The sequence below is a fragment of the Dromiciops gliroides genome, chromosome 4 (assembly GCF_019393635.1).
Source record: "Dromiciops gliroides isolate mDroGli1 chromosome 4, mDroGli1.pri, whole genome shotgun sequence".
Classification (NCBI taxonomy): Eukaryota; Metazoa; Chordata; class Mammalia; order Microbiotheria; family Microbiotheriidae; genus Dromiciops; species Dromiciops gliroides.
The window spans coordinates 302880643-302894787 of NC_057864.1; the positions used below are offsets into that span (position 1 = coordinate 302880643).

The 14145-nt window shown below is 34.2% G+C and overlaps 1 protein-coding gene across 2 annotated transcripts in view; it reads left to right on the top strand.

Moving 5' to 3' along the window:
- Positions 1 to 14145, top strand: part of BCKDHB (branched chain keto acid dehydrogenase E1 subunit beta) — a 284101-nt gene that overhangs the window by 159122 nt on the left and 110834 nt on the right. Inside the window, exon 9 of one of the 2 annotated variants that reach the window (XM_043963534.1) lies at positions 6466 to 6536. The exons of the other annotated variant lie outside the window; for it this stretch is intronic. Coding sequence (XP_043819469.1) covers positions 6466 to 6468 — 3 coding nt within the window. The 3' untranslated portion in view covers positions 6469 to 6536. Of the gene's footprint in view, positions 1 to 6465; positions 6537 to 14145 lie in introns of those variants that run through there. 2 annotated transcript variants of the gene reach the window in all.

Sequence of the window (14145 nt, forward strand, 5' to 3'; positions counted from 1 at the left end):
ATTTAATTTGGAGGTTCTTATCAAATTCTTTGCAGAATTTCTCTTCTTCAATCTCTTCAGCTAATGTCACAAAAGTTACATTATTTTCATGGTAGCTTTTCGGAAAGTATTTTTCATAAACATTGCAGCATGAGATGATCTATGAAATGATGTATTCTGTTGCCTTTGAAAGTACAATAAAATTTATTTAAAATACCTTCTTGATTTTGCTCTCTGAGGGAAATCTGTGAGCCATCCTGTTTAATAAGAAGAATGTCAAGACTGATAAAATTCTATACCCCAGGGTGTGTCTCCTTGTTTGTTGTTTGGCAGTGATCTCACTTCTTGAGTACCAGTAATTAATGTTTATAGATGCTCTGAAAATGGTGCAAGTCTTGGTACACACTATCCCTCTATTCTCATTTCTGCCACTCTGCCTTTGGTATCACTAGTTTTCCATCCTACTGGTGATGAGATGCTTCTTTTTTTAGCTAGGCTGTTCTTTAAAGAAAGCTCTGAGTTATGCAGAAATTGTACTTGAAGAACATTAATAATAGTTTCTGAAGAATCTTAGTTGAGAATCACTCAAAGGACAATGGAGAGTTGATGCCATCTCGTGCTGAAACATTTTCCTGTTTAATCTTCAGCCTTTGGAGAGAAGAGGACTTGAATTAGGGGCTCCCATCTGTTCATATGTCTTCTTTCTCATATTATACTTGCCTTCAGCTTAATCTCCAGTCTCCATTGGGAAGAGAAATGGTTTCCTCCACTCAGTGATAAACATGATCACATCTGCTCATACCGTTCCTATACCAGCAACTCTGAAGTCCTGTACCATATCCAATTCCTTGCTCGCTGTCACCAAATTCTTCATTCCCATCTTCCTCAATGCTCTCACCCCAAAATTTCAATCAAATACCATCTAGCCCTTCCATGGTGCCCTTTGGAATGCCTATTCTATATGCAAGAAACTTCTCTTTAGCTAAATCTTTTCCAGCCTCACTTAGTTGATCTACTAGCTCTTACCAAAACCTGGCTGCCTCTGGGTATATAGCTTCTCTGGTACCTTTTCCTATATGGGATGAATAATCATTCATTGGTTGGTGCGGGTGTTGGAATACCTCTTGCTCCCCATTGCTCATTCTAGGTTCTCCTCTACCCCCAACATTCAGTAACCTCTCTTCAATCAAAATCCTGATAATTGTTGTCTACAGACTCCCAGGTCACTATCCTTCCTTTCTCAATGAGTTTGATACTTGGCTCATAATTTTTCTCTCTTCCCCATCCTCTTCCTTCATAGTAGAAGGCATCAGCATACATACTCAGCAAAATACTACCCATTAAATTCCTCAACCTACTCACTTCTAATGAGCTACTTCTTTACCCCACCTTAGCTACACACAAAGATTGTCAGACTCTTGATCTTGCTTTTAACCACTAATGTATGATCTTTATATTCAAGAATTCTGAAATTTCCTTATCTGACCAAAATCTGTTGGCTTTTCACCTCTTACTTTGCCTTCTGTTAAAAAAACAAAAACCCAACAAAACTACTCTTCATCCATGCCATGACTTCCAACCCCTTGACCTATCAGGTCTCTTCTAGGGCATCTCCCTTGCACTAACTATTCTCTCCTCTTTTCCTTATCTTGATCTGTTGTGAAACCAATTCAGCTCTACATTTATTTCCTCTCTTGAATCCCTAGCCTTTTTTTAATCACACTTTTTGATTATACCCAGCCATGTCTCAGCCTTGTATCACTCCCACCATTTGCTGCCTTTGCTCCTATACACATACAAGTGAATGGAGATGGAGAAAATCATGTAATTCTTCTGATGTGATCTACTACAAATTTTTTATTATATAACACCAACATGCCCTCAATACTGGTAGGCAATCATGCAACATCTCCGTTAAACATCTCACTATCCCACTCTCTACAGTGCCTATTTTAAACCTTTTCATCTTTCTTCACCCATCTCATGGCACCACATCTCATTTTTTCCCAATCTTAATAGTATTTTATTTTTTCTTCTTACATGTAAAGTTAGTTTTATTTTTTGTTTGTTTTATTTTGAATCATAAAAGTATTTTATTATTTTTCATTTACATATAAAGATAGTTTTCAATATTTTTTAGAAGATTTTTGAGTTCCAAATTTTTCTCACTCTCTCCCTTTCCTCTTCCCTCCCCAAGACAGAAAGCAATCTGATATAGGTTTTATATGTGCAATCAAATTAAACATATTTCTTCATTAGTGATGTGAAAGAAGACTCAGAACAAAAGGAAAAACTCAAAAAAATTAAAATTAAAAGTAGCAACAGCATGGTTCAGTCTGCATCCAGATTTCACAATTCTTTTTTCTAGGCATGGAGAGCATTTTTCATCATGAATCCTTTGGAATTGTCTTAGATCATTGTATTGCTGAGAAGAGTTAAGTCTATCACAGTTGATCATCACACAGTGTTGCTGTTTTTGTGTACAATGTTCTTCTGGTTCTGCTTACTTCACTCAGCATCAGTCCACATAAGTCTTTCCAGGATTTTTCTGAAATTTGCCTACTCATCATTTCTTACAGCACAATAGTATTCCATTACATTTATATACCAGAACTAGCTTAGCCATTCCCCAATTGATGGGCATTCTATTGATTTCAAATTCTTTGCGACCATAAAGAGAGCTGCTAGAAATATTTTTGTACATGTGTGTCCTTCCCCCTTGTTTATGATCTCTTTGGGATACAGACCTAGTAGTGATATTACTGGGACAAAGGGTATGCACAGCTCCATGGACCCTTGCTCCTAAATGCTCTCCAGAATGGTTGGATTAGTTCACAACTCCACCAACAATGCATTAATGTTCCAGTTTTTCCCACAGCTTCTCCAACACTTATTATTTTCCTTTTTTGTCATATTGGCCAATCTGATAAGGTGTGAGTTGGTACCTCAGAGTATTTTTAATTGACATTTCTCTAATCAATCATGATTTAGACCATTTTTTTTCATGCAGCAATAGGCAGCTTTGATTTCTTCATCTGAAAACTGCTTGTTCATATCCTTTGAACATTTCTCAATTGTGGAATGACTTGCATTCTTATAAATTTGATTTAGTTCCCTATATAGTTTAGAAATGAAGTCTTTATCAGAAACATTGGCTGTAAATGGTACAGAAGAGTTCCAGGGAACTCGTGATAGAAGAGGATCTCCAAATCCAAGAAAAAAAAAAAAAGAACTGCAGAGTATAGATGCTGAATGAACCATACTATTTCTTTTGTTTTTGATGCTGTTGTTTTTTTCTATTTTGAGGTTTTTCATCATTGCTCTGATTTTTTCTTTTATAACATGACTAATGAAGAAATAGGATTAATGTTATTATGTGTGTATGTATATATATATATATATATATATATATATATATATATATATATATAACCTATATCAGATTACCTGCTGTCTAGGGGAGGGGGAAGGGAGGGGAGGGAGGGAGAAAAATCTGAAATTGTAAAGCTTGTATAAACAAAAGTTGAGAACTATCTTTACATGTAACGGAAAAAAATAAAATACTTTATTAATTAAAAAATATATGCTTCAATCTGTTTTCAGATACCATCAGTTCTATCTCTATAGATGGATTGCATTTTTCATAAGACCTTTGGAGTTGTCTTGGATCTTTGCATTGCTCAAAATAACCAAGTCATTCACAGCAGATCATCTCACAATAATACTCATCTTTTGTATACAGTAGATTTCACTTTGCATCAGCTCATGCAGGTCCCTCCTGGTCTTTCTGATAGTATCCTGCTCATCATTTTTTTACAGTAAGCTACAGATATATAGTACTTTAACAACAGTAATAGATCACTTTTATATAGTACTTTAAACTTCACAAAGAATTTTCTTCACAATAGCCCAGCAAAATAAGTACCAAACATTTTTCCATTATCATCAATAAATCATCAATCATAACTGTTTCCCTCCATTCTATTATGTTCCCATGATATTTACTCTGTTTTCTATCTTCCTTTACTCTATTCCTCCTAAAAATTATTTTGCTTCTGGCTGCCCCCTACCCCACTCTGCCCTCTCTTCTTTCACCCTTCCCTTCTTATCCTCTTCCCCTCTTGCTTTCCTGCAGGGTTAGATAGATTATTCCACCCAATTGGGTGTATATGTTATTCCCTCCTTGAGCCAACTCTGATGAGATTAAGGTCTTTGATCTAATTCTGATGTGTGTAAGGCTCCTTCACTTCCCCACTCCTCCCCCACCTTTCCCCTCACTCCATATGCCCTTTCCTGCTTCTTTCATGTGAGATTTCACCTCATTCTACCCTTCTCCTATCCCCTCCCCCAGTGTATTCCTATCCCCTTTTAATTTTACCCCACAGATGTCATCACAGAGCAGCTAGGTGACACAGTAGACAAAGTACCCACCCTGGACTCAGGAGGACCCAACCAAAATCCTGCCTCAGATAGAAGACACCCATCAACCCCAAATGACACCACCCCACAAAAAAGATAAAAAATAAATGCTTTATAGGTGTCAACCCTTCATAATCAATTCCCACCTGTGCTCTCTGTCTAAATTTATTCCTATCATCTGTGCTAATACTCAGAATGCTCTTATGATTTCGACATATCATTTTCCCATGTAGGAATGTAAACTGTTTAACTTTTTAACATCTCTCATGGTTTCTTTTTCCTGTTTACCTTTTTAGGCTTCTCTAGGGTTTTGCATATGAAAGTCAAATTTTTTATTCTGTTCAGGTCTTTTCATCACTAATACCTGAAAGTCCTCTTTTTCATTGAAGTCCCATTATTTTCCTCTGAAAGATCATATTCACTTTTGCTGGGTAGGTGATTTTTGGTTGTAATCCCAATTCCATTGACCTCTGGAATATTATATTCCATGCTCTCCAGTCCTTTAATATAGAAGCTGCTAGATGCTGTGCTATCCTTATTGTGGCTCCACTGTATTTGAATTGCTTCTTTCTGGGTGCTTGCAATATTCTCTTCTTGACCTTGGAGCTCTGGAATTTGGCTATAATATTCCTGGAAGTTTTCCTTTTGGGATCTCAGGAGGGGATCAGTGGATTCTTTCAATTTCTATTTTACATTCTGTTTCTAGAATAACAGGGCAATTTAACTAGACAATCTCTTGGAAGATGATGTCTAAGCTCTTATTTTGATCATACTTTTCAGGTAGACCAACAATTTTCAAGTTATCTCTCCTAGATCTATTTTTCAGGTCAGCAGTTTTTCCAAGAAGGTATCTCACATTGCCCTCTATTTTTTTTTTTTATTCATTTGGATTTGCGTTATTGTGTCTTGCTTTCTCATAAAGTCACTAGCTTCCATTTGTTCAATCCTAATTCTTAGGCAATTATTTTCATCAGAGAGCTTTTGTATTTACTTTTCCATTTGGTTTTTCAAGGTGATGACTTTTTTCTCATGCTTTCCTGTATCACCCTCATTTCTTTTTCCATTTTTTCCTCTACCTCTAACTTTATCTTCAAAGTCCTTTTTGAGTGCCTCTATGACCTGAGACCAATTTGTATTTTTCTTGGAAGCTTTAGATATAGGGGCCCTGAGGTTGTTATTCTCTTCTAAGGATGGCCCTCAATCTTCCTTGTCACTAAAGAAGCTTTCTATGGTTTGCACCTTTCTCTGACTGCTCATCTTGACAGTTTTTTTACTTGACTTTTGCTTTTTTTTTTTTTTACTTTTGACCTTCTTAGTGTGGGGTCCTGCTTCCAGGTTATACTGTTCCAAGCTTCAGGGGGTCCCAGGTGTTATGATTTAACAAGGGGCAGTTTCTTCACTTGCCTGGCCTTTACTCTGGTCCAGATATAACCTCAAGACAACTTGCTCGTTAACCAGGCAGCAAAGCTTTGTGTACTGTTGGTTGTTAGCTCTGATGAGCTTGTACCCCTTCCCAACCTGGGCAGCCACTGCTCAAGGTTTCTTCCTGGTTCCCTGCCTGGGTAGGACATCCAAATCCCCCCTTAGCTCCTGCATATACCCCTGTAGACTTCCCCTTGGCCAGCCCTCTCACCAGCATGTGAGCCTAGTTCTAAAAGACACCGGCCCTGAAGCTGATTCAGAGGCTCGGGGGTAAGTTTCTTTAATACAACCTACCTGAGGCTGGATCTGTGTTGGTGGGATTATGAGGGGAGCCTGGCTTCCCCTCCTACTGAACTTCCAAGCTGTCTTTGGTTGGAAAAGAATCTCAGCTGTCTTTTTGTGGGTTCTGCTGCTCCAGAGTTGTTTTCTAGCTATCTTTGGAGTTTTTTGGAGTAATTGTGTCAGGAAATCTGAGTATTTACTGCCTTTCCCCTACCATCTTGGCTCTGCCCCACATTTATATTCTTATTAAATGTTTTATAATATGTAGAAAACATTACATTGGGATTTTACAATATTTATTTATAGCTTTGTTTTTATGTCACCGTCATTTCTGAATATATTGCTTCTTTCCTCTCTCTCCAGTAATGTATCTCTTACAACAAGGAATAAAGACAGCAAGTAAAATACAGTTCAACAAAACTAACCAACACATAAACCAAGTCAGAATTTTGAATATAATTCTGACTATTCTTGTGATGAGTACTGGACCTGGTCTTCACACAAATAAAAATTCTTTGGAAACAATTTTAAAATTGACTTGTGATCTTTTCATTTGAACACAGGAGACATGGAATGATTGTTTCATTGCTATTTATTTGGTTACTTTTTTGATACTGAACTTATTTTTCTAGATTCACCCTTAGTTTAAAAAAATAATTTCAGAAGTATAACTAAGAGGAAATATTTCCAGAGTTCATAAGAAAAACAAGTTTTAGTATGTTACAAGCTTAATCTGTCAACAGTATAACATGGTAGCACCTAAAGGTAATATAGTCTTAGGTTACCTTAAGAAATGCACACTATCCAGAGCTAGATGTTCTGAAATACTCTTCTCTCATCAGCTCACATCTATAATAGTGGCTTCAGTTCCAGGGCCCATATCTAAGAAAGTCTATTGATAAACTGGAGAGTTGCTATAATAAGTTGACCTTATTGGAGGTCTTCAAGCAGAGAATAGGCAGTCTCATGTTGGGTGATTTTGTAGAGGTAATTCTTTTTCAAACATATGTAGATGTCCACTGAGGTCCCTCTGAGATTCTATTAAATTCTGCTGAATAAGATAATCCTGTTCATATTTAGAGACTTATAAAAAATTTAAAAGTTGAAAAGAATGTCCACAAAATACCAAGCCATCAACAGGACTGTGTCATAAAGAGTTATAATCACTGTCAGGAAGAGCAAAAAGCATTTTCTACCTTCAAGGATATTACCTTCTAATAGAGGAAGCCATCTTGTAAATAACTACACACACACACACACACACACACACACACACACACAGTAGATAGAAAACTAAGAGAGAAGGTGCTAGCAACTGTGGTGACCAAGAAAGCCTCCTATAGAATGTTGATTTGAGCTGTGTCTTGAAGGAAGTCAAGGAGTTCTGTTTTGGACATGTTAAGTTTTCAATGCCTATAGGACCATCTAGCTCCAGGTGCTTAAACTGTAGTTGTTGGCTGAAAATATTGAGAGGTAAATAGTCTTTTTTTCCAAGTTTTTGTTGTCTGTGTGTAGACTTTTTTTTTAGAATAAAAATTATTTTGACCAAGGCAGGCATATGTTACCCTTAAACATAGAGTCCTTGCTCTATGCCCATAATTTTTTGAATATAATTTATGATTTGGGTTTCTTACATTCTTAAAACTTTGCTGAAGTTCTTCCATTCTTTGATTTATTTCTGTATTTGTGTAGGGCCTAGGACACTATTTCTGTACAGAGGATAACATAGTTATTTTTTGATGATAAGAAAGAAAATTGAGTTCATAGTCTACCTCAGATGCATATTCTTTGTGTGATTCTTGACAAGTTCCTTAACTAATCTGGTCCTTGTTTTTCACACCTGTAAAAAAAAGAGGTTTGTACTCTGGCTCTGAGGTCCCTTACTGTTCTAATTATATGTTCCTATGATCCTTTGATGAAGTAATATTGTCCTAATATACCTTCCACAAAATTACTTCATAATAAACTATGTATTTACTTTTACATTGTAAATTGGTAATTGTGCGCTATCATTGGAAAACAATAACATTTTGGAGGGAGTACCTAGTTACAAGTATAAATATTTATGACTAAATGGAACTTTAAATTGATTACCATAGCATTTTATAAAAAATAAATTCTAAAATTGAATATCTATATATATATTTAAATATAAATTATAAGCTAATTTGCTTTTTCCTAAACATAAAAAAATGGCATGAAACAAAGTAAAATGAGGTTTGAGATAATTTTTTTTTATAATTTAGGTCAGAAAAGTTCTCCTGAAATAGACAAATTATTCTAATTAATATTTTCATATGAAGGTTCAGTGACCCAAAAAGTGTTAAGGAAATAGCATCAGTTGTTTGTCACTTTATAATGGAGAAGCCTCAGCCAATCACAAAACTAATAATTAACTTTTTCTCTAAGATTTTTTTCACCATAGGTAATTAAAAAAATCTTTCCAAATGATAACCTTTGGGCATCTAAGCATACTAGATAAACTAACAAAAATTTCACATCAAGTTCAAATTCATTGAATAAACACTTTCCCTCATGGTTGTTTATCCATTCTGTTTATCCACTGTGCATAAAACTAGGGCAATGTGTAGCCACTATGTAATTATATTAGATATGTATGAAAATATATTGCTTAAAATGTTGAAATTATATACTTGCTTTCTTTAAATCTAGTTTCTCACCAGGAAAAAATGATTATTTCTTTACAAAGAAAAATTACACTTAAAACAGATATGGGAAGAAAAGGGAGACTACTGAAATGTTGACTGCAGGAGGGCTATTTATAATTTTTTAAGCTACTAGCTTCCTGTGAATCAATGTTCTACTTCTTAGATTAAGTAGGATTGCCTTATTTTTATATAAAATTGCAATATTTATTGTTTTCCAGGTTTCCATCTCTCTTTTTTTTTTAAGTGAGGCAATTGGGGTTAAGTGACTTGCCCAGGGTCACACAGCTAGTAAGTGTTAAGTGTCTGAGGCCAGATTTGAACTCAGGTACTCCTGACTCCAGGGCCAGTGCTGTATCCACTGCGCCACCTAGTCACCCCCATATCTCTTAAATGATTCTATTAATGATAATATACAAGCTAACATTTATTTAGTATTTTAATGTTTGCAAGTTATTTTTTATATTTTACCTCATTTGATCTGTAAAACAGCTTGGTGTGAGGTTGAGTCTGTTATTATCTTTATTTTAGAGATAAGGAAAATGAGACTTATAGAGAGAGATTAAGAGACTTTTCACGGTCACAAAACTAAGGAAATATTTGAGGCAGAAGTTGAATTCAGGTATCCTTCTTCTAAATATAGTTTTCTATTCACCTTGCCTCAGTGCTTTGATTATTCTATGTAGTGTGTTTAACTTCAAAATGGTTACTATACATATTTTAAGCCCTTAGCACTCCTTTTGAGGAAGCTAAGGGAGGTAATATTAACACGAGTTAACAGATGAAGATATTGAGGGTCAGTTAAATCATAATTTTCTTATTATCACACAACTAATAGGTGATAGAACTAGGACAAAACCCATGTCTCTTGTCCACTGTGCTCTTTTTAGTAAATAATACTGTTATTTTTTTCTTTAGGACCCTAAGCTTTAAATAAAGCTATAGAACTTCTCGTTTGTAAATTATTCATTGGCACCAATTTTGGTTAAATAATTTTAAAACATTGGTTCATATTTGACATGGGCTTCCTCTTTTCATTATAGTATACTTATGCAGAATCATTAAGGAATAAATAGTAATTCCTGAAACAAGATCTAAATTGGGGGCGGGGGGGGCGGCAACCAGTATTATTACATTAAGTTCCAATTTTGTGTCTTTGACACATGTTATATCAGATTCTCCGTATAAGTAAGATGTGGAACTAGAATTTAGTTATTCATTATGTAATAAATCTCAACATGTGAATTAAAAATGTTAATTTGTAATCCTATACTTATTTAATATTTGCAATTATATTTGGAATTCTATTATTATTTTACATTTTTATTTATTTGACTAAATATACTATATTTTTATCATCTAATAATCTTTGCACTGGGAAACTGGCACAAAAATAATACTCCATTGGTTACTATTTTGTTCTTTATATTTATACACTGAGTAAAATACTGAGTAAATTCTGTACATAGTGGATACTGCAAATTGGCAAAGATGACAAAAGGTATGAATAGTCACTGTTGGAAGGCTTGTGAGGAGATAGGCACATTAGTGAATTGTTAGTCGAACTGCAAATCAGTATGACTATTTTGAAAAGCAATTTGGAATTATACAAATAAAATGCCTGACATATTCATACTTATTAACCAGAGATTTGGGAACTAACCTTGTATACAAAATTCAGATTTTCAAATAGAGCATTTATATAGTGTTTTAACAATTGCAAAGTACTTTACAAGTATCTCATTTTATCCTCACAAAAACATTTGGTTGTAAAATCTGTTATTATTCCCAGTTTACAAAAGAGCAAACTGAAGCACAAAAAGGTTAAGAGACTTGCTCAGAGCCACATAGCTACTAAGTGTTTGAGGCCACGTTTGAGTTTAGGCTTTCATGACTCTAGATCCAACACTCTATCCACTACCCCACCTAGCTGTGAGCTTCTGGAGGGCAAGGGACTGCATTTAAAATTTTCTATCTCCTGCACTTTTTACAGTATCTGACACATAGTAGGCATCTTAATAAATGCTTGTTGATTGACTGATTATGAGGTATGATCACAGATGAATCAAATTAGCTGTCTGTGTGTATGGGTATGTTTGTGTAGGTGATGCATAAGGTCTCTGTAAGGACATTTCCCAAAGAATTGCTCAGAAAAGATTTGGGGCAATTATAACACAATTGGAATTACTGTTAGCTACTCAGAGTACTTACAACAAAAATTAAAGGAAAGGTTTTGATATGTGTAGTTTTTATTATCTCATTTTTAGTCATAACATTTCTTTTTTTCCTTACAGCATGCTCCCTATCATTGTTCTCATTAACTACTAAAATATGTAGTTTCTGACATATAAAAAGCAAGGCATAAATACTACTCTTAATGTTGTGTTGTTTCCTATGATATAATCTTTTATTTCATTTGTATTTTTAACTCACTGTCTTAAAATTTAAAAGAATATATATATATATATATATATATAATATTTTTACTATATGTGCTTCCATAATGATTTTAATAGAAATATATTCCTTAAGAGAGAGTATTCCTAGCTCTTATGAATGTAAAACAATTTAGGTAAAAACTTGTAAGTATATTAATTTACCCAGACCATTAACACAAAGAAGGGTGGGAAACTGAAGAGATGTTGGTTTTTATATATATATATATATACACATATACATACATACATACACACATATATACATATATATGCATATATATGTATATATGTGTGTGTGTGTATATATATATATATATATATATATATATATGTATTACAACAAACAAGTAATAGGGCATTATTTATAGCAGCAGTAGGAAGCAAAAAAATGGGGGTGGGGGCTTTTATTTTATCTAATTCTGAGAAAATATTTGACATAATTCCATGCATTCAATCCCATTGTACTTACTGAACATTAACAATGACTCACAGATCCTCAGTTTCAGAAAATCGTATGCTATATTTCTATCACCCAGTGATTAGAAAACACTAAAAATTTAAATTATTAAAACTGAATCTCTTATTGACTTTTAGTTATACTGCTGATGGTAAAGATTAGATTATTTAGGATACTATTTTTATTAACATTTTAAAAATAACTTTTCCAAAGAAAATTTATTGAATTTATTGAATATGAAAATATTGGCTCTATCACTTCAGAAACCAGAAACGTTTTGTGTCTTTTGTAAAGCAGTTAAGTCATCATCCAGTACAACGTTTTAGAATTCTTTTTTTGTCCCTGCTCAGATAGAGAAGAAACGTACTATTTCCTAAGACCAGTTGCCTTTGTTTTTTTTCTCCCCACCCTTCCCCTCTCTTGCCACAGGAGGTTGGCAGTGCTCTAATACAACCAACTTTGGATTGAGAAAGACCACCAGCTCATTCCCTTTGGGATATCAAACTGCCAGCAAATAGTAATAGCTTTAAGTCACAGCTTAACTTAACTGAGTTTAAAACAAGATAAAAAAGATTCATGTCATTTAACTTCCGTCTTGACTAATTTACCATTGTCCCTTCAATTAAAAATAATTATTTTATGAGTTAAAAACATTAAATATTTAAAAAACTTTTAATAAAAAATTTAAAAACATAATTCATATCAATTGGTAACCAGACTTTATTACTTTATATGGAAAAAAATGCAAGGTATCTCTGCCTGTAGACTCTGAGTTCAAAAGGGCGACATTTTCCCAAGCTTCTAAAGCTCCTTTTCACCTCAACAGAAGCTTATTGAGAGCTTTTGAATGTGTGTGTTTGCTTGCTTTCAGGATGTCTAGTCTGTGTGATGTTTTCTGTGATCACATATGTATTATAATTTGGCAACTGTGGACATAATTTGCTTGTATTTAGTAATCTAAGCATTTAATGGTGATCATTTCCATCCAACAACTTTGCATATAGAAGGTGTTATTACGGGAAGAATTTGGTCATAATCCAAGGAATTGTCTAATGAGGACTACATGTAATAACATTATTATAGAAGTCTATAGCAGAGGATACCACTAAAAAAAAGTTTTGCTTTTAATACGTCTTAGGATACTAAGGTATAGTTTCTAAAACACTTTTCAAGTATACATACCTGAAAAAAAAAAACAAACAAAAAATCCCATGGCATAATAGATAGAGCATCAGCACAGGTCCTAGTCCCAACTCTGACTCCTATTGTTGCCCATAGCAAATAGCTTAACCCTCAATTCTGGGGGATTCTCTAAGAAAATAAATTACAGAACAGTTACACATCTGCATTTGTAGAGGAAGTTTGCTCAATTTGAAGCTTTCCTGCACCAACAGTTATAGACATCCCTCCAAAAAAAAGGCAATTATTGAGAGTAAACTTCCTCATTGGCAAAGTGAAGCTAAACTAAATGACCTCTAAAGTTCCCTTTTCTAGATCACATACTCTGTAAGTTTTCATATCAGTGCTTGATTTAGTTTCTGTAATTATCCTGTTTAAAGTCTTACATCTTGGTACTTTTCAAATGGAACAAAGAATTTAGAGTTGGAAAGAAATCTTATATATTGTTTGTTCCAAGTTGCTTAATTTTTATGTATGAGGAACTTGAGATCACAAGGTAAGTAGCACAGTGTAAATTTGAAGCCAGATTTTCTGATTCCAAATTCAGTGCTTTGTACTACAACAGGCTTTGTTTGTAAAGCAACTAGAATTATGTTTTTTTAAAAAGAGGGAAAATGACACCCATTGTACAAGTAACTCAGTGATATGCAAGTACCCACCAGTTATGTTAATTTTTGTTCCCAAATCTGTAAATTATGGAACTAATTGTGTGAACTTAAGTAAAATCCACTTTGGCAGAATTTTGAATGCTTTCCCCCATACATTGTGGCATTTTTCACCACACCATGATGACCTTTGATTGAGGATATACTATTTGCCCAGGCTTCTCCCTTCTGATATCCAGCATTTTCATGAGGCCACTGATGAGAACCTGACCTGCCTCTATAGGTCATGAGTAATTCGAAAGCCTTGCTGCTGGGAAAGGACTTAGGGAAGGGCTGAGAGACTTGCTGTATTTTATTTTTATAAGACATCTGAGGAAGCAGAAAAGTTAAAGAAATGAAACTTTCAGACTGCTAGAGACAATATCTACTTTACCTTCTTTTATTGATAGCAATAACAAGACTTATAGTCGTAAAACTGGGACTACTATCTTACCATTTACTATGCCTTGTTGATGCCCTAACAAAATTCTGATATTTTCAATTCAGTATTTTTATTATATGATCTATATTACTATTACTATTGTATCAAAAAATTATCCCCTCTTAATTATAGGGTCTTCATAAAGTTGTATAATTTTAAACCTTTAAACATATACCTTTTTTTTTTTAAGTGAGGCAATTGGGGTTAAGTGACTTGT